At 55.9% G+C, this 20,338-nt stretch overlaps 1 protein-coding gene across 2 annotated transcripts in view; it reads left to right on the forward strand.

Moving 5' to 3' along the window:
• Positions 1-20,338, forward strand: part of LASP1 (LIM and SH3 protein 1) — a 40,188-nt gene that overhangs the window by 8,654 nt on the left and 11,196 nt on the right. The window contains exons 3-4 of one of the 2 annotated variants that reach the window (XM_035026997.1): positions 8,455-8,539; positions 16,065-16,172. In XM_035026997.1, the coding sequence (XP_034882888.1) occupies positions 8,455-8,539; positions 16,065-16,172 (193 nt within the window). The remainder of the gene's footprint in view (positions 1-8,454; positions 8,540-16,064; positions 16,173-20,338) is intronic. The other variant, XM_035026998.1, reaches the window with a different exon arrangement.

Consider the following 20,338-nt stretch of genomic DNA (forward strand, 5'->3'; position numbering starts at 1 on the left):
TGTCCCTTCTGGGAGGGACTGGGGCACTGGGAAGGTTGCCCCTGGGGAAGAAGGAGGGTCACAGCTCTGTCCCGGCTCCTCCTTCAGCTCCTCTGCTCTTCTATTAGCTTCCACTGATCCTCTTCCCCCTACCAACCCCTCCCACCCCCCCCAAGGGAAATGGGACATTCTTAGAATTCTTAAGGGCTCACACAAGCCCTGATTCTCTGCCACTTCCTCCCTCTGTTGGGGAGTGGGGTGGGGTTCAGTAAAGCCAGAGGCCAGGGGCAGTGTAACCCCTTCGTGGCTGGACCACGTGAATCTGGATCCTGGGCACCGAGGCTCCTTTGGGGGCAGCTGCTGAGCAGAAGTGAGGCTGAGCCCGGAGCCTGGTGTGGGTGGCAGGGACTGATGCTTACTCACGTCTCTTCCTAAGACTCTAGTAGCCTAGAATTCAGTGAGCATTGGGAGTTGGCGAAAGAAGTCAGAGGCTTGTCCTTGTTTTCTCTGCATTTTCTCAGCCTAGTGCCAGAGTCGCAGCTTAGCTGTTCTACCCTCTTCTGGGGAGGGTGCAGCAAGTCGGGGTGGGGACTCCTGCAGGTGTTGGGGTCTCCAGGGAAGGCAGAAGATGAAGCAGCTCTTCCCGGATGCTGCTTCCCAACTGCCCAGGCAGAGAGGTTCCTATCTCTCTCCTGGCCCTTGGCCAGAGAAGCAGGTTGGCCCCTCGTTCCCCCAGCCTTTACAGCCCTAGCCTCTGCCCGGCCCCATTGACCTTTGGCCCAGCTGGGATGTTATCTAGGGAGGACTCTGAATGAGAGCGGAAGCCTTGGTGGATGTGTGGCCCCGCTGTGTCTCACTTCAGCCGGGAGTGGGGAGAGTCGCACCTTGCCCGAGGCACTCACACTCCCTTAACCCGGGCTTCTGCTGAGCAGTCGGTCTGGGCTCAGACCCGCAAACCTGACCTGGTGAGTCCAGAAGGAGCCGGATATAGTAGGCCTGGCCTGCAGGGAGTACCCTCTGGACCTGTCCGAGCTTCAGGTTCTCCCCGGTTACGAATTCCTCCCCAGGGATGCGGGCCCCTAGACCAAAGAGGATGAGCCCCTGCCACGTGCCAGGCCCTGTGCTGACGTCCCCTCTCATTACCTCCTGTTCCCTTTCTGCCTCTGGCCCCATCTTCCAGTGGCATTCAGATTCCTGAATCTTGGGGTTTCCCAGGGTGTAGCTGTGCCCCCACTCCCCTCCTGGCCTTGCTTTGTAGACCTCAGGCCTGGCTTCCTTCCTTCTCAGCAGTACCTCCTGCTCAAGACCCAGAGGGACTGGTGATCTCTCCCAGCACGTTGCCAGGGAGTTGGACCCCCTCGGTGGGGGAGGGTGTGAGTTTGGTGTGCAGGGAGGCTTCTGTGGTGTGCCTATTTCTGGCCAGTCCCTGAGCCAGCATCTGGCAGAGGGGTGGTCAAGAGAGAAGAAGGCTGTCTGTCATTCCCCAGTGGCTTCTCAAGACTGAGATTTTAAAATGTTCTAGAAAGTGACTGTTAAGTAGCAAAAAGGCCTCTTCTATTTCTCTTCTTGCACCAGACTTGTTTTGGGGTTAGGCAGCAGAGAGAACAGGCTAGAGCTCCCAGCCAGCCTGCTGGGCGGTCATGGACCCCCACAAACATGCCCTTAAACACACGCCTGGTGCGTATCCAGACACACACGCTTGGATGTGGGGCTGGGGAGAAATGCCAAGGAGTCAGACTGAATGGGCGGCGTGTGTGTGTTCCCAGTTCCCAGGCACAGCCACCCAGGCATTGCTGTGACATGGTTAGAGGTGTGTCTTTCTGCTTGTGTACAATGGCTGGTGGTGTAAGAACCACCGTCAGCGTGAAACTTCCAGGTAGGTGGGGTGAGCCTGCTTGCTCCCTTGGTTAGAGGAATATTTTATGCCCTCGATTATTTGTTTTGTAAACTACGTTTTGTGAAAGTGGAGCTGATGTGTCCACACGCACAAACCTGCCCCTTTGTCTCCATGCAAATAGTCTAGGAGTGTGGAGGTCGGGGGGTGGGGGGGGTGGGGGGGGGAGAAATGGGCCCGTTCCCTTCTCCTTGGGGGCCAGGAGTTAATGGAGGCTGCGCACCCCAGGCAGAGATTCAGGCCAGGGGAACCAGCTTTTGGGGGTATCAAGTGTGGGGGTGGACGTAGACCGGGGAAAGAAGAGGGGACATTCAGATGCACCTTCCCCCTCTTCACTGAATACAGATTTCCAGATCCATCCTGCAGTTTCCTTGAGCTGTGTGGTGGGGGGCTGAGGACGGTGGAGATGGCCCAGGCTCCGGAGAACGAGGGACTATCATCCTGCTCCTTCCCTCAGGTCTCAGAGTGTGGGGTGGGGTCTGTGCTGGTGGGATTGGGGGCTCAAAGTGTCTCTGGATTCTAGCAAACTGTCTCGAATCCCAGCTACTCTTAGGGATGGGGCATTGGTGGGTAAATCCAGGACTGGGGCCTGGAACTTTTCCACTTCCCTCTTTCCTGCCTCTTTGATTGGGAACAGTGGGATCAGATGTCCCAGGGAGCGGATATTGTGCCAGGAGTGGGAGTGAGAGGGGCGTGTGTGATGTGTGTTTGGGATGGAGGAGGCAGGCTCAACAGGGCATCCACAGTGGCCAGATGCACGGCCCCCAATACCACCACTCTCATCCCTAAAGCCTTACACGCAGAGATGTCGGGGCCTCAAGGAATCTCAGAGATCACTTTGTTTCCTAATGCCCCATTTTAGAGATGAGGAAACCAAGGCCCAGTGTTTGCATGCCTTACCCAACTTGGCAGAATCACTTCTTTTTATGTACTGCCATCAGGGACGGGTACCAGCTTTGATTTTTCATCTTGTCTCCAACGCCTGAGGGCTGGTAAGTTCTTCTTCATGTCTGGCCTTGATCTTTCTGGCTGCTCATTTTTTTCCTCTGGTCAAACAATGCTTCCTTGTTGCTTCCTATCCCCACCATTTCAGCTCCTCAGGCCTGGGGGACGGGTGAGAAACTGGGTTAGAAAGGAGCCCCCCCACCCACCCACATGGGCAGTGTTCCCAGCAGGGGAATCAGCAGCTCCTTCCAGAGGCAGGATGTAGGGGCTATTTTTTTTTCTTTTGGTAAAACCAAAGGCTCCTTGTTGCTTTTGTTGATGTATTTTTGTTCCTCTCTGAACAAAAAGCTGTGGTTTTTGAAGGGGTCCAAGGCTGGAAGGGGCAAGGTTGCTTGTAGAAAGGGGGAGCTGGGCTTTCAGGATCTCTGGTCTATTCTGGTTCTGGCTCTGCCTCTGGAATGCGGCGGAGGGCAGGAGCGGAGTGGGGCTGTGCCCTGCAAGCTGTCCCTGTCACCAGTGTGTCTGTAGCAGGGGCCTCGCAGCTTCTCAGCATCCTCCCTGTCCTTGTAGTCCTTCTGAGCAAGAAGGTGACTCAGAGGTCCTTAGGGCAAACCTCAGAGAGGCAGAGGACCCTTCTGCATCCATGTGGGTCATTATCTACACTCTTGAGACACTTGGCTTTAGAAAAGTTTTAGGGAGTAGGTGGCTTCTGATTGCCTGCCTTCTGACCCCCAGAGGGTCTCTCATAATGACCAAGCAGTGGGAACTGGTTGGGGTTGAAAGATAAAGTTCTTTGTTCGCCACGCACCCCGCCAAGCGCCTCTTTCCCCAGAGCTCTGAGAGCTAGCCGTGTGGACTGGGGTCCATCTGGGAGAGATGTCAGCCTGCCTTTAGATGGCCGGGCACTTGGGGGGAGGGGAAGTGCACTGGGCGAGGTCTTTGTACTTGACACTGAGCTTCAGTTTCTTTATCTGTAAAATGGGCACAATGAGAATGCCTGCCTTTCCTAACCCAAAGCCTTGTGGCAGATTTCAAGGGAGAGTGGGCACAGGATACCACAGGGCACACACCAAATCAAGGCACTTGATGTGCCCGTAAATTCTCCCAGAGGCCTCAGCTGCTGCAGCCGCGCTGCCTGATTGCCCTGCGGGTCCCTGTTCTTTCCCTCATGGCTGCTAGATCCCTTCCCCTGCGCCCCCCACCCCCAGGCTTCCCGTCCTAGTGGACTTGGACCATCTCCATGCCTCTCTCTTCCCCAGAGCAGCCGATGCTGCAGGCAGAGGTGGGGAGGGGCGTCAGTGGAGGGCCCACTGCCTGGGGTAATGAACAAGGGGCTGGGTGCAGCCGGGCCCACGGAAGGGACAAAGAACAGCTCTGCTCTGCACCCAGCTTCAGGTAGGGTTGGGACACCCAGTTCTTCCCACCGTGCCCCCCGCGCCCGTTACCTCACCGTGGCCCAGGCTGTTGGTGGGTTGGGGTCCCAGCTGGGGTGGTAACCCCTGGGCGGCCTCTGCGCCCTGCACTGGCTTTCGCACACATCCATTCCTCCCGACTGGGATCTGAGGGTAATGGGTGGGGAGAGCTTCAGCCTGAGGACAGAGAGGGAGGGAAAAGGTAGAATGCCCAGCAGTGGTCTCTGGAAGGTCAGATCAGTTGCAGCCCTTCTTGGAAGGCAGTCGTGTGGGTGAGGGAAGGGCACAGCACCCACGTTTGTGCGTCCTCCCCCCTGAAACACACCCGAGGCACCCGTCTTCCTCACTGACACTGTCCGCAAGGATCCTGCATTCACAGCCTCCCGGTTTTGCCCTCGGGGGCTCCTCGGCAGCTGAGGACAGCCTGGCTGCCTGCGCCTCTCCCCCCACCCCCACAGACTCTGTGTCTGCCCTGCTCTGCTGCTCTCCAGCCTGGAGCTGAGGATGGGGTTGCTATGGGAACCTGCAGCGCAGTGAGCAGGGGAAGGGAAGAGGCGCGGCTGGCTCGCCAGGGCCTGGGGCTGTGGGGAGGGGACAGGTTGGACCCAGCAAGAGGAAGAGATAACTGCCTGCCTTCCTCCGGTCCAGGGTTGGGGTCCAGGAGGCGGGCTAAGAGATCGGAGATTCTGGAGCGCCTCTTGAATCTAGTTAATCTGATGCAGGATTAAAATCTCCCCTCCCCCGCTTCCCGCTAGATTAAGCTGCGTGAACATCTAGGCTGGTCTCCCCTTCCGTTCTGCCGGATTGGTGTTCTGGCCATGGGGGGGGGGGCTGAGATCTGGGGGTCATGGTGGTTCCAAGGAGAAGGTGAAACACCTCACAGTCCCCTCCAGAAGCACTCGCTGCATATTGGGGGGCGGGGTCTCCCGATACCGTTCTGGTGCAGTGGTGGAGACGGGGACCGGCTGGCCCCCGTGTCTCGGAGCCGTGCATCGCTGTGAAGGGCCCGTGTCTGCATCCCGCGGGTGTGGACACTGTAGGAGCCTCGGAACTGCACGTCAGCCGCCCGCGTCGGGCTGTCCTTGGGCCACCGGAACTGGCACTCCATTTTAACCTCGTACATTCAGGCAAATGGGAAAAGCCCAGGTTTGCAGACTGGCTGCGGAGCGCGTGTGTTTGCCGAGCCTGCCCGCCACCCTTCCCCGCCAAATGCTAAGCAGCACCATCTCGGAACGGGCCAGAGCTGCCCGGAAGGTCTTCCCCTCGGTCCGCCTGCTTCAGGACCTCACCTCCCTCCTCTGCCACCGATGCTCTCCTCACCACCCCCCCCACCCACCCCGTGACACCTTGGGAAGGGCTCTGATTTGGTGGGAGGGCCATCTCTGAAGCCTTCCCTCCCAGGACCTCGGGGCCAGCCAGTTCTGCTAGAGATCCTAACTTGGATCCCTCCTGCCGTTCTCTTTCTAATCTCCAGAAGCAGACTCCCAGTGGACCCTCCCTTTTTCTGGAGCTGCTGAGGAATTTTGAACGGAGCACCTCAGCTGTGGGTGGCCCTGGCCCCCTGCAGCTGGCCCAAGCCTGGGGCCTGGACCCGTAGCCTTAGCCCTGCCTTCATCCCCAGGCCATTTCTGTTGCCAGCTGTAGGCACCTGTGTTTACTTTTCCTCTCCCTCTGCTGGGGGAGCTGAGGGCCCCAGCCGAGCCCACCTGGGAGGCAGGACCCAGGTGGGGCAGTGGAGGCTGGGGGAGGGGCACAGCTGGAATCGCCTAGGTCCAGGACAGTGGAACCAGCCCAGGAGGAAAAAGGATTTGCTAAAGTCACCCAGTGAGTCAGCGGCAGGGCCAGAGCCCAGCACTGTGTCCATTGTAGTCACCCCTCCCCCCACCCTGGTTTAGTTCTGCAAACCCCAGTCCTACCCTTCACAAGTGGTGGCTGCGGGGGAAGTCAACGTGTTCACAGGTAGCTCTGGCTCAGGGTGGTGCCCGCAAGAACCCCCCAGCTTTGTCACCAAAGCGCACAGTAGGAGGGCAGCTCATTTGGGGCTCTAGGGCACGTCGGCCAGGCCAGCCGGGGTGGAACATGCCTGGAAGGCGGCGCCCCATCTCTTACTTGAGGACGGCCTGTGACTCGGGGATCTGCAGGTGGTCACGGTTGTGGTGAGGTGTGGTCACCCAGGGCTGCAAATGGCCAGACCTCAGCTCCTGCTCAGAGAGGCCACTCGCCAGCCCCTGAAATATACGGAGCCCCTGTGGACCCGCAACCGTTTCACATTCCCGCACATTCCCACAAACCAGTGACTCAGGGCTTCCGCTCCTTTAGCTGGTTTGCTGGGGGCCTTTGGGATGACCCAGTGGGACATAGGAGAGTGGAGTTCTTGTCTTGGCCCAGCTTCAGTGCCTGGTGGGACATTCGTTTATCCATCGCACGTTTGTTGAACACCAGGTTCTGTTCTGAGGAGTTTGGGATAAATCAATGGACAAAAGAGACCAGAAATACCTCACCTCATGGAGAAGTAGAAAGGATAAGAAACCAATGTGATAAATGAGTTAATTATGAAATCAGCTAAGTGCTAAGTGTCTGGCACCACAACACCGTTTCCTCCTCTGAGAAATGAGGGGACACAACCACATGATCGTGGCGGTCCCTGCGGGCCTCGCTCTGAGGGCTGCCCTGGCTCCTGCTACCTCCAGTCCGGCCCCCTTTCTGGGGAGCAGCCTCCTGGTCTGTCCTGTGTCTGGAGATGGGAGGGTTTGGTTCAGGATGCTGGGCCCTGGGGAGATTGGGTACAAATTTATATGCCACCATTTACTGGCCCTGTGACTTGGCCACAGTGTTTAACCTGTCTGAGCCTCAGTTCTCCCTTCTGTCAAAGCAGGAAAATAGGGTGTTTGTGGGGATTTGATGAACTAAGACGCTGGGCAAACATCAACCTTTTGTTAAAGTGTTATCTGTCACTTGAGGGCCTCAAGCTGATTTTCTGACGTCAAGCTGATCTCTCACCTACATCCAGTTAAGTTAGACCTTGTTAGCCCTTGGAAACACTACTCTGGATGTGTGCATTTTCTCTCTCACCACCTCCTCCAGGAAGCCCCCCCCCCATATGCATGTCCCATTCCCCTTCACTCCTTTTTTTTTTAAGTTGTTATTTTAGTATCATGCTCATCACGACAAATGCACTTCTTAGTCCCCATCACCTTTCCCCGCAGCCCCATAACCCTCAGTTTGTTCTCTAGAGTTAAGAGTCTGTTTCTTGGTTTCTCTCTCTCTCTCTTTTTTTCCCTTTGCTTGTCTGTTTTGTTTCCATTCCCCTTTACTTTTATCTCCACATCCCTCCTGCCCTTCCTCTGCTTGGTTGGTCTCTGTTTCTGCCTTTAGCTGAACACTTTGTTCTGGCCCTTGCCCATTTTCTTTTTTTTTTAATTTTTTTGTTTTTAAAGATTTTATTTATTTATTTGAGAGAGAGAGAGAAACAGCATGAGAGGGGAGAGGGTCAAGCAGGCTCCCCGCTGAGCCGAGAGCCCGATGTGGGACTCAATCCCAGGACTCCGGGATCATGACCTGAGCCGAAGGCAGTCGCTTAACCGACTGAGCCACCCAGGCGCCCTTATTTTTTATTTTTTTTTAAGATTTTATTTATTTGACAGAGAGAGACACAGCGAAAGGGAACACAAGCAGGGGGAGTGGGAGAGGGAGAAGCAGGTTCCCCGCTGAGCAAGGAGCCTGATACGGGGCTCGATCCCAGGACCCTGGGGTCATGACCTGAGCCGAAGGCAGTCGCTTGACCGACTGAGCCACCCAGGCGCCTGGTCCTTGCCCGTTTTCTTTCTCCCCAGTCTGGTAGGGCTATCCCGGGTGGCCCAGGCCTCTCCACACCCCCCATCCCCCACCCCGCACGCTAGATTCTAAGGCATGGATTATTTCCAAACAAGGGTCATCTGAAACCCTCAAGACACTGTCCCCAGGGCCTCCTGTCGGCTCAGGACGGTTCTCCGTGGCAGGCCAGCCCCTCAGGCCTCATGCGTCTTCCTAGCTTGGCCCTGGCCAAGTCTGAGACACGGTTGCCTCCTCTCAGCCAAGGCTGGTGCACATCGTGGCCCTGTTGCTGGGCAGGGCAGGGGCTGCCCACGGGTAAGAGGGAGTTTCCAGGAGAGTCCGGCCTGTGAGAAGCCCAAAGATTCCCGCCCCTTCCCCAGAATGACCTCCGCCCTTCTTTCTGTCCTGCAGACACTACCCCAAGCAGTCCTTCACCATGGTGGCTGACACCCCGGAAAACCTCCGCCTCAAGCAACAGAGCGAGCTCCAGAGTCAGGTGAGGGGGCGGGGTGGGCCCTGTGGCCTGGCAGGGAGGGAGGGCTGTTGTAACCCCTGGATTTGGCAAGGGCTCCTTCCCCCTTCCCCCTGTGGTTACTCAGCGAGGCCACGGTCCTGAAATCCTGGCACTTCCCTGTCTCCCTGCCCCCACCCCTGCGCCTGGTTACTTCATATTTCCTGACTTTGTCAAAGGAATGGAGGAAGTGGGTTTGAGAGGTATCTCTGCTCCAGGAATCTCTTGTGGGGCCTCTAAAGCCTGCCTCCTCCAGGAAGCCGTTCCTTTCTCCCTCCTCTCCACTCCCACCCCACCCTCAAAGGAGGGGACTCACCTCCCCCAGGCTCAGGCCAGTCTGAGGTCAATCCACCCTTTTTGGCCATGTCTCCGAAGCTCCTCCGCTCCGCAGAGGGCAGGCTGCGAAGGGGGCCTCGCCCTGGGGGCCTGTCCGACTTGTCTCCTTGGGCCTAATTTTTCTGGAGCACTTGCTTTGTGGGGAGTGGTGCATGCCACTGTAGTGGGGAGGAGATGGGTTCCTGCCCCAGGCACGACTCAGTCTTTAGGGGACAGTGAGGAATAAGCAAAGAATCCAGAGCCCTGAGCCCCAAACAGGTCACTGTGCCTGGAGATCTGGGAGGGCTTCTGGGACCAACCTGGCCTAGACTGGGGGCGCTGGGGTAGGGTGGGGTGGAGCTTCTGCAAAGATCCCTTGAGGGACTTAGCCGAGTGGGCAGGGTGCCCAGGGCTGGGGAAAATGTTGCAGAGGACCCCCCTCGGGCCACAGAGGGGGATCTCTCCTGATCCCTCTGGAGTGGGGTTCCTGCTGTCTGACGTTAACATGACCTCTCTGGGTCCCTGTCTCCCAGGAGGTCCTGTGAAGGAGAACCAGCCCTGTGCTCTCTAGTGTCCTCTCATTGACTTCTGGCAGCCGTGAGGGTGTTGTTTCTCCCATGGTACAGATGAGGAAACAGGCCCAGACACATGAGGGGACTTGCTAAGATCATATGGGGCAGTAGTAGGGGCAGGAACACTATTAACTGCTCTCACCTTGAGCGCCTAATGCCCTGGGCATCTAAGTGCCCTCAGTTCACAAGCCTGTGTAGTTGGCAGGATCACCCCCTCTCTAGGGAAGAGGGAAGGGATGCCCCCGACTTGGAAGGCTGGTTTGTCTAATTCTGAGACTTGTGTTCTTTCCAGAGTTCCACCCAGCTCCCTCAGGAGAACTTATCTCTGCCTTGATAATAAACACGGTAGTTCCTGGTGCTGGTGAGAACTTTTATAGCTTAGCGAGCGCTCTTAGTTACTTTCACCTCATTCATCCTTGACCCCGCTCTGGGGGCCATCAGATGAGGGAACTGAGGCTTTGCCTGTTGACACGCACAGTGAATGAAGTTTCAGGATCTGGACTCTGGTTTTTCCACTCCCAAGTACAGTGACCTTGACCATGTACAGTCCCGGTGAGGTGTGAGGTGCAGGCCTCCTGCGTGCCCCACAGCAGCCAGGAGCAAGTAGGGGAAGCTGGTTTTTCCCTCGGCGGCAGCTTACAGCTGCTAGGCCGGATGCTGACCCTGCTGGGCGTGAAACCCACAGTTTGCGGGGAGCCGGTATGGATACCGGACCTCTGCCCCCTGAGGGAGGCAGTGGTCCAGCTGGCAGGGAGAGGGGCTGAGGCAGCCCTGGGGCCTGGGCCTGGTCTGCACGGGGAAGATATTGGCCAGACCCTAGCCAGCTGATGACTTTCCCGGGACCCCCCCATCCTGGAGAGGGCCCCCTGGGGCCAGAGGTGGAGGGGGCTTCGAGGGGCATGCAGGCCACAGCATCCAGGGTGACCTGTACTCACCCCACAGCTTGAGAGGGGCAGTCAGAACCCCAAGTGGTGGGGGCCCCATCAGGGGGACCCAGAAGAAGAGGTGTAGGGAGGAGACGTCAGGTGCAGCTCCCCGAGGTGCGAGAGTGCATGCACTCAGGCAGAGGCAGGGGCAGACACACACACACACACACACACACACAGAGCCCTACTCTCAGGAGGAGAAATTCAAACCCTGTTAATTCCCTTAGCTTTTGTCAGTCCCACAAAAGCGGGGTTGTAGCCCTTTTTGCCCCTGGAACCAGATCCCTGAGGGGCGGGGTCTGGAGGAGGAAGCCGCTGGGCTCAGGCTCCCGAGGTCCCGAGGTCCCTCTGCCCCACCTCGGCTCGGCTCGCTACTCCCCTCCCCGGAGCCTGGCCTGCTGCTCGCCTCCCGGCCGCCGGGCCCCTGTCTCTCAGACAGGCTGAGGAAGTGCTGAGGATGGCAGTCATCCTCCGTGAGGTCCTCACCGAGGTCCTCACCGAGGGCCAGGCCCTGACCTCACAGAATCTTTACAACCACGTGATGAAAGAGAGATTTTTTTTTTTTTTTTTTTTTATTATGTTAGTCACCATACAAGACATCATTGGTTTTTGATGTGGTGATCCACGATCCATTGTTTTCGTATAACACCCAGTGCTCCATGCAGTACATGCCCTCCTTAATACCCATCACTGGGCTAACCGCTCCCCCCTCCCCTCTAAAACCCTGTTTGTTTCTCAGAGTGAAGGAGAGATTTTTTTAATCCCCATTGTACAGAGGGGGACACAGGTTTAGAGAGGCCATGCCACTTGCCCAGAGCCCAGTGACAGAGGCAGATTTCAAGCCCTTTGCTCTTGCCAGTTGCGTAGTCTGATGTGGCCGGCAGCCAGCCGTAAGCTCTCACCCACGGGATGCACGGTTACCAGTGTAGGGTGGGGGGGAGAGTGTGAGTGTGTGTGTGTGTTGGAACGCAGATTCCTAGGCCCCACCCAGGGGGTTTCTGGTTGGCAATTCTGGGCAGTGCCCAGGAATCTGCATTTTTTTTTTTTTTTTAAGAATTTTCTTTATTTAATAGAGAGAGAGACAGCGAGAGAGGGACCACAAGTGGGAGAGGGAGAAGCAGGCTTCCCGCTGAGCAGGGAGCCCGATGCGGGGCTCGATCCCAGCACCCTGGGATCATGACCTGAGCTGAAGGCAGTCACTTAAGCGACTGAGCCACCCAGGCGCCCCAGGATCTGCATTTTGACTCCCCTGGTGATTCTCATGAGCCTTTTGGACTTACTTTGCAAGACTTAGAGCCAGGCTTGGGGGGCAGGCAAGAAGCTGGGTGGAACTGACCTGAGCTCACCTTGCTTCTGCTCTGGGGGTGGGGGGGCGCGTCATGGAGTCAGGGCTCTGCTACACTGAGGATACCGCTCTAACCTGAGTCTGGCTCCTGGGGCCTGGCAGCTGGGGTAGGCAGAGGGTGGAGGCCAGGGCCCTGCCTTCTTTGCAAGCCTGGGTCTGTCTTCCTTCTCCCTCGCCCCCAGCTCTGTGGTCTGAGCCTGGCCGCTTTCCTCTCATAGCTTTTTTCCTCCCCGGTAAAATGGGGACAGCACAGCCCTGTTGCCTGGAGGTTGGGGGCTGGGCTGATGCGCTGAGGTTTGGAAGGGCTGAGTGGGCCTGGCCGGGGGTGGGGACAGGTTCTGGTTCCTGTGGCTGCTGTGGGGGCAGGGCCGGCTAGAGCAGCCCGTGGCTGGCGAAAGGGAAGTGGGAGCCCCTGCCTCCGGTGCCCCACCCCCCACCAGGGTGTCGCTTGGTCTCTTGCCAGGGCCCCTTCCTGGCCTGCATGTGTGTGTCTCAGCCCTCCTCAGTCTCTGGAAGCTGCCAGTGCTAGTTCAACTTTATGTGCTTTCCTGTGTCTAGATTGGTTCCCAAAGTGGTACTTTGGGTGTCTGGGTCACCTGGAGCCTGCAGGGGAGGTAACCACAGAACTGACCAGAAATGACCCTCTGGGTGGTCCTGCCCAGGCCTGGCTGAGGCAGGGAACGGAGGCTGGGGCCCAGCTGCACCCCCTCCCCAAGGCAGCTCTCCCTCCCCCAGCCCCAGGCTGAGTAGAGGCAATATCTTTGGGGGGGGGCGGCGCTGAGCGCTGGGGGGTGTCTGTGTGGCCCCCGGAACCGAGGCAGAAGTACAAGGAGAATGCCTCTCTCGTTCTTTCCCCCATTGTCAGACCCCGTGGCTCTGTACAGTCCCAGGCACAGGACAGGGTGGTCTGTCCCCAGCACTGCAGGGAGCACATGGTGTCACTCTGACCTAAACTGGCTGCAGGTCAGATCCTGGGTCTGCCACACTAGCTGTGTGACCTGGGGTAAGATATTTCACCTTCCTGAGCCTCAGTGCCTTCATCTGTAAAATGGGGATTACCTTTCTCCAAAGGTGGTTGTAAGGATATAGCGTCTATTACGTGGTATATATAACATCATATATTACAGCGGATATAGAGAATATTAGTATATATTAGGCATTTAGAACGGTTCCTGGCGTAGAGTCAGCACTCAGTAAATGTTCACTATTAACTATTCTCTTGGAAAGGAGAGGAAATGGAGCTTGGGCACAGTGAAGCTGGGGAATAGACACAGTGACCTTTTGATGATTGCTTCCAGCACTGACCTTTCTAATTTTCAAGCTGATTTCTTTTTTGTTAGAAGGGGGCAAGTTACATAGTATGTGGGCAAGCACATAGTAGGCACATAGTAAGTGGAAATGGTTGGGACTATGTTTTTTTTCAAAAAACTGTTTTTGTTTTGTTTCATACTGGTTTATTTAGGAGAAAAAAATTTTTTTTCAAGTCATGATCTTTCCTCTTTATGTTAGGTCAGCAAAGCAGTGACTTTCTAAATTGTGCTGTCTGTTTGATATTTTGTGTCTATTCAGTTCATTCATCATTCATGCAACAAACACTTGTACCTATTTTGTTGGGATAAGTAATGAACAAGATAGACCCAGGGAGCTGGGTCGCGTTTGTTGGGTGGGAGGAGCCTCAGGCATCAGACCTGGCCCTGCCTCAGCAATTGTCAGGATGGGCGGCCCAGGCAGCTCCCAGGCATGGAGTCATCTGCCCCCAGTGCAGAGTTGCATCCTGCCCCTACCAACAACCTTGAATGACCTTGGGTGGGTCCCTTCCCTCAGAGACCCCACCACCACCACCACCACCACATCCTGCTGAGCCGTCCTAGATGTGGGCAAACACTCCTGCTTGGGTGACCAGAGAACCCTGAGGGAGGGGCTCTAGGCAGGGCCCTCCTCACCCTCCTGGCTCTCTACCTTTCACCTCTGCCACCCACTCCAGCACCAAAAGGCCTCTCAGAGAATCTCCCTCACCTTGATTCTTCAGTTAAGGCCTGCAGGTACTTAAAAGTGGTCACAAACTCCAGAGCTGGGTGGGTTTTTAGAGATCAGCTGGCCAGCGCCCCCCCCTCCCCCCGCCCCTGCTCAGGGGATCCAGAGAGGGGGACTGACTTGCCTAGTGACATACAGCAGTGAAGTGCTGAGCCCAGACCTCCCTCCATCCCTCCTCAGTCCCCAGTCCACCCCAGCACCGCCCTATCTGGCTGCCTGTGCCGGGAGTGAAATGCATTCTCCTTCCCCAGCAGGGAGAGGCAGTTCCTGAGCCTGGGAACTAGCTGACGTCATTGTAGTGTCGCCATGGCAATTACTCCCCTGGATTAGGGGCCTGACCCTAGCAAGGCCAGGAAGTGGAGGAAGGAGTGGGGGTCTGGCACTGGTTCAGCACTTTAATGTTGACAAAGCACTTCCACACTTGCCCTTAGCAGCAGGTGCGAAGCCCTGCCCTGCTTCAGGATGCTCAGGGATACATTTTGCTGTGTTCAAGCCACTGTCTAGTTTGCGCCACTGACTGGAATGGGTGGTACTCTCCCCATTTTACAGATTGGAAATGGAGGCTTGAGAGGGGAAGTCATTTGCCCAAGATCGCTTGGGAAGTGGAAGACTGAGCACGTGTTAGGACCAGCTCCCTTGGGCTCTTTGCCCATGCTTGGCGATGGGAAGCCCCCTCCCCGTATTTTAACTTATTCCCATGACAACCCTTTTACAGATGGGGAAATTGAGGCCAGAGGCCTTGGATTTGGGGCTTCCGCATCCTCTCCCTGATGCCCCTTTCCCGAAGGGTCTCCCTGCCCCCGGCATTAAAGGTCACCATGCTGTTCCAAGGCTTTCTGGAAGAGCTGATGCTGGGGGCAGTTCTGGGCCCTTGGGGGTGGGTCAGTCCTTGTATTTCCTGCATTAACTTCCAGTCTTTTGGGAAATAGCACATCCAGGCCTTTGTTTTCAGTCTGGATCAGAATGAAGGAGCCTCTTTTAGAAAATAAATAAATAAACAGAGGAGCTTCTGAAACCTTTTAGGATCTAGAGCCCCATGGGTGGGTAAGCTGGGCTCCAGAGGGTGAACAAGGACCTCTGACCCCTGGGCGATGTGCAGAGGAACTGACAGGCGTGGCCACGGATGCATATGTGGGTGTTGTTGGTCAGGTCAGGGTGCAGCTCAGCCCCGTGGCCAGGTGACTCCTGACAGCCGCCTGGGCATCCCGTCCTGGAAACTCCCAAGGCCCAGGGCCTCGTGTCCTGGGCTGACCTGCTTCTCGGGGAGTGCAGCCCCCCTGGAGGAACTCCAGGCAGCTGGTGGGGCTGGAACAGCTGGCTGGCTGCTGGGCGGCTGGGGGGGGAGGTGAAGTCTCTGGAAACCAGGGAACAGTTCTCTATCCCATGGGCGTTTCTAGCCTCCATCCTGTTCTTTAAAACCCCCAAGGGAGAATAAGATATTTTTCATATTTCAGTTCCATTAGCGTTCGGGAAGTCCTTTCTTAGGTCTGACTTGAGTCCCTCTGGTGCTTGAGTGTCGGCGAATTTCTCAGGAGAGGAGGGCAGTGGTGGAGTATAGGGTTCTTCCCTGGATCTTGTAGCCCTGTTCCGAAGTCCTGTCTGTGCCCCCACCGACGTCATCCCCTCCCAAGGCACTGACCTTAGAAGCGGGCCTGGCAGGCTCCGGGAAGCCACTGGGCCCATCAAAGGCTCATTGATGGAGCCCTTCCAAGTGGCTGTCTCACCGACGTCCTTTCTGGAAGCTAGCTTTGTGCCTCGGCACAGCCTTCACTCAGCTGGGCGCTTAGAGACCCCTCCGGGTTCTCGGTGGGTCAGGCCACAGCCTGGCAAGGGTGAGGGCTGGGGCGGCCTTTGGAGCTCTGGAAAGAACCTTCTTCCTATAGCTTTCACGCAGGATAGGCCAGCGGTGAAGGGTCAGGGGTCAGGCAGATGAGAGTTTGCACCCTGGTGGCTCTGGACATTTATTGCCGAGCTGTGCGACCTTGGCAGGGGGCTCTGCCTCTCTCTGGCTCAGTTTCTTTATCTGCAGAATGGAGCTAATAATAGAATACAGTAAGACTTAAGTGAGATAATTCATGTAAAGCACTCGGCACTCAGAATGCACTGAATACGTCTTTGTGGGTTCTTGTTAGTAGGCAAACACTTTTTGGCTAAGGCTCCTGCTTTGAGTTCGGGGGTGGGTGGCGGATGTCACTGCAGGGGGATTTCCGGTCAGGGTCTCCCTCCTGGCTGGTGGTTGTACCGGAGGTGGCCGCAGTCTGGGGCCCTCTGCCCTCCCTGTCTTGATGCTAACCCCTCTTTCCCGCTCCATCCTCCAGGTGCGCTACAAGGAGGAGTTTGAGAAGAACAAGGGCAAGGGCTTCAGCGTGGTGGCAGACACACCCGAACTCCAGAGAATCAAGAAGACCCAGGACCAGATCAGTAACGTAAGCTCCCCTGCCCACACCCCCCCCCCGCCCCCGTCCTGCCCCCACTTGCCGGTCTGGACAGGCACGAATGAGGCCAGCTCTCTGCTGCCCCAGCTCTTCTGGGCCTGCCTGGGTAGCAGCTGTTTGAGCAGAGGGAAGGAAGGGTCTGGGGTTCCCAGATGACTTTTTTCTGTGCACCCCCATATTCCCCTGTTCCACCCTGTGCCCACATGGCATTTCTACCATAAAAGTAGTCAACTTTTGTACAGGGAGGGCCTGTGTGCCAAACCACTCCCCACCCTCTCTAACGTGCCTCCCCCCCCGCCCCCCTGGCTATGGTGGGTGTCAGGGTCCAGATGGACTGTTTTGTCTAAGCATAAAGGTCATAACTGGGTGGCAGGGGTGGGGAAGGGCCAGCCCCCCTCTTGTCTGTCTCTGGGTGCTGATATTGCAGTATTTCCGCCCTCCTTCGGCCTCCACCCCCACCTCGGCTTGCTCTTCCTTCCTGTGTGAAAACCCCGGCTGGCTTCGCAGGCCGGCCCCGTACCCCCCGGCCCGGCTCTCCCGGGCTGGGGATGGTCGGCAGCATCTGGCTAGGCAGCACGGGGTGTAGAGAGTGGGTGGTAGAGCGAGGGGCCCGGGGCACCTGTGGCCAGGGAATAGGCATTGGTTTCCTGCTTGGCAGAGCTACAGACCAGCAGCGTGTGTATCTGGGTTTGTGGGGAAACTGCCTGGGGAGTTTGGGGCACGTGGGGGTTGGAACACTGCTGTGTGCGGGACCCCGTGGCACAGGGGCCTGGGGCACAGAGTTGTGGTGTGTGCCCAGCCACCCTCGTCTGTTTGGGGGGGGGTCCTATAAATGGAGGCCTGGGCAAACAGTTGTCCTTATGTCTAGAACAGAAAGGAGTCGGCAGGTTGCCCAAAGTCATTCTGGGCGGAGGGTCTGGGATTCTGGTGGGCCACCTGGCACCTGGCACCTGTCCCCGGCCTCCATAGCCCTCCGCCTGCCTCCCCCCACCCACCCCCCAGCCTCCTTGGTGGCGCTCTGCTTAGATTGGGCTTCCACAGTGGCTCAGGTGGATTTCAGAGCCAGGGCCTAGGCCAGGAGAACCAGTCAGGCCCAAGACTGTGGCTTTTAGACTTTGGAACTTACGATATAACGTACATTTCACATAGTGACCCACCAAATAGGCCTCCACCCCCTTATTTAGAGAGAAAACCAAATCAAAGCTTTCATCAAAGAGTCCTTACTACTTGGAGAGCATTCAGATATTTTCTGTTCTATTTTATTTTGTGAACTTGCTTGCTGTAGACTTAACTAAATGGGTAACTAAGTGGGTTTTTTTTTAAGATTTTATTTATTTGCGAGAGAGAATGAGAGACAGCATGAGAGGGAGGAGGGTCAGAGGGAGAAGCAGACACCCTGCTGAGCAGGGAGCCCCATGTGGGACTCGATCCCGGGACTCCAGGATCATGACCTGAGCCGAAGGCAGTCGCCCAACCAACTGAGCCACCCAGGCGCCCCTAAGTGGGTTTTTTTTTTAAAGATTTATTTATTCATTTGACAGAGACACAGTGAGAGAGGGAACACAAGCAGAGGGAGGGGGAGAGAGAGAAGCAGGCTTCCCGCCGAGCAGGGAGCCCGATGCGGGGCTCGATCCCAGGACCCTGGGATCATGACCTGAGCTGAAGGCAGACGCTTAACGACTGAGCCACCCAGGCGCCCAACTAAGTGAGTTTTGCAACAAGGCCGTTGACCTACAGTTTGGAAATCTGTGGCTGGAGGAAATGGAGAGCTTCCCTTGGGCTAGGAGGGCTCTAATCCACCCCCTCACACACACACACACAAATAAAGCCTGTTTCAGTTGCTTTATAAGCCAGGGCCTGGCCTCACACCCTAGAGCTTCCCCACCCACGCTGCCCAGACCCTCTGCAGGGGAAAGAGGGTTAAAGAAGGCCTGTGTCTTCTAGCTCTCCACAGGGCAAGTGGGAGGGAGGGGAAGCCTTGGGCAATGGGGAAAACCTGGAATGGCTCACAAAGCTGGAGTCTTGACTCTCCAGGCCTCTGTGGCCTTTTCATTGCGAGGACACGTGCTCTCATCTACAACCCCAACTCCCCAACACATTCACTCATTGCTTCCAGCCTGTGGGTTTTAGAGGCAGAAGACAAGCAAGCACAGTCATCCCTGCCTCCCTTTCTGGAAGGCTTCCAGAATATTCCATACCCAGTTATCTGAGGTGCTAATATCTGAGGAGCTCTGGTAACAGAACTCACTGTGGCCAACACATCTACACCTAAGGAGATAACCATCTTATCATTAACCACAGGGCTGCAATTAGCTGATTGTCCTCTGCTCCGAGGTGCGGGAGGTGGCTTGAACCTGACCGGGTTCTGCTTTTGCAGCTTTAGCTAGGACATCTGAGGTGTGACCGACCACAAAGCTGGAAGACTCTTGGTTTTAGTGAACACAATTAGAGTCTGTCAAATGTGGGCCTCTATAAACAGCTGTACTAGAATCACATGGGAAAGGGTTTTTTTGGTCTTGTTTAATTTTAAAGATTTTATTTATTTATTTGAGAGACTGTGTGTAAACGAGGAGAGGCAGAGAGAAAATCTGAAGCAGAGTCCGCACTTAGCGCAGAGCCCTATGCGGGGCTCGATCTCACAACCTTAAGATCATGCCCTGAGCCAAAACCAAGAGTTGGGTGCTTCACCAACTAAGCCACCCAGATGCCCCGATGTGGGAAGGTTTATTGAAAATGCAGGCTCACAGGTAGGCTCTTCATAGGCTGCCTGACTCAGCATTTCTGGGAGTAAGGCTCAGGAACCGGCATTTTATTTTGTTTATTATTATTTTTTTTAATTTATTTGAGAAAGAGAGAGAGAGAGTAGGGGGAGGGACAGAGGGAGAAGGAGAGAATCCCAAGCAGACTCCTCGCTGAGTGGGGAGCCCGACACAGAGCTCCATCCCATGACTCAGATCACGACCTGAGCCAAAATCAAGGAACCACCATTTTATTTTATTTTATTTTATTTTTTTAAAGATTTTATTTATTTATTTGACAGAGAAAGACACAGCGAGAGAGGGAACACAAACGGGGAGTGGGAGAGGGAGAAGCGGACTCCCTGCCGAGCAGGGAGCCCGATGCGGGACTCGATCCAGGGACCCCGGGATCATGACCTGAGCCGAAGGCAGTCGCTTAACCAACTGAGCCACCCAGGCGCCCAAGGAACCAGCATTTTAAACACATTCGCTGGGTTCCAGTGGTGCTCAGTGAAGTTTGAGAACCATTACCTAAAAGCCTGGAAGAGCTTCACCAAGCCCTAAGTCAGAGAGTGCCAGGCCCGGCCACATCTCTGAACTCGAAGGGACCTTGAAATCACGCTTAGAGCCGTTGTGAAGTTCTCCCAACCTCCAGAAGAGTTTCGGCAAAGATAGTGTTTAGAGAGCCACACCTTTGTTTAGTATCCAGTCTGTGTAGTTTGTCACTCACTTCCCAGCTTAGCGCCCAACGGCCCCTAGCTGTTTCCAGAGAGGTCAGACCATCTTGGGAAGAGATGAGATTTACCTCCCCGGAGGAATATGCTCCAGAGTAGAGGATTTACAAGCGAGACCATTTTGAAAAAGTGTCTGGTCTCCCCAGGTGATGTTTATTTATTTATTTTTTTTTAAAGATTTTATTTATTTATTTGAGAGAGAGAGTGAGAGAGAGAAAGAGCACAAGAGGGGGAGCGGGAGAGGGAGAAGCAGACTCCCCGCCGAGCAGGGAGCCCGATGCGGGACTCGATCCCGGGACTCCAGGATCATGACCTGAGCTGAAGGCAGTCACCCAACCAACTGAGCCACCCAGGCGCCCCCCCCCCTTTTTTTTTAAGATTTTATTCATTTATTTGAGACCGAGAGAATGAGAGACAGAGAGCATGAGAGGGAGGAGGGTCAGAGGAAGAAGCAGACTCCCTGCCGAGCAGGGAGCCCGATGCGGGACTCGATCCCGGGACTCCAGGATCATGACCTGAGCCGAAGGCAGTCGCTTAACCAACTGAGCCACCCAGGCGCCCCCCAGGTGATGTTTAAAGGCTTTGGATGTGTGCGGTCTGTCATCCATCAGATCAGTGTGGTCAGTATAATTATCGTTTCTGTAAAGGCAGAACTGTCTGCTTTCTGCACTGTGACTAAAGGAGA

This window comes from Mirounga leonina, unplaced genomic scaffold (genome assembly GCF_011800145.1).
Source record: "Mirounga leonina isolate KUSES-001 unplaced genomic scaffold, KU_Mleo_1.0 Mir_200, whole genome shotgun sequence".
NCBI lineage: Eukaryota > Metazoa > Chordata > Mammalia > Carnivora > Phocidae > Mirounga > Mirounga leonina.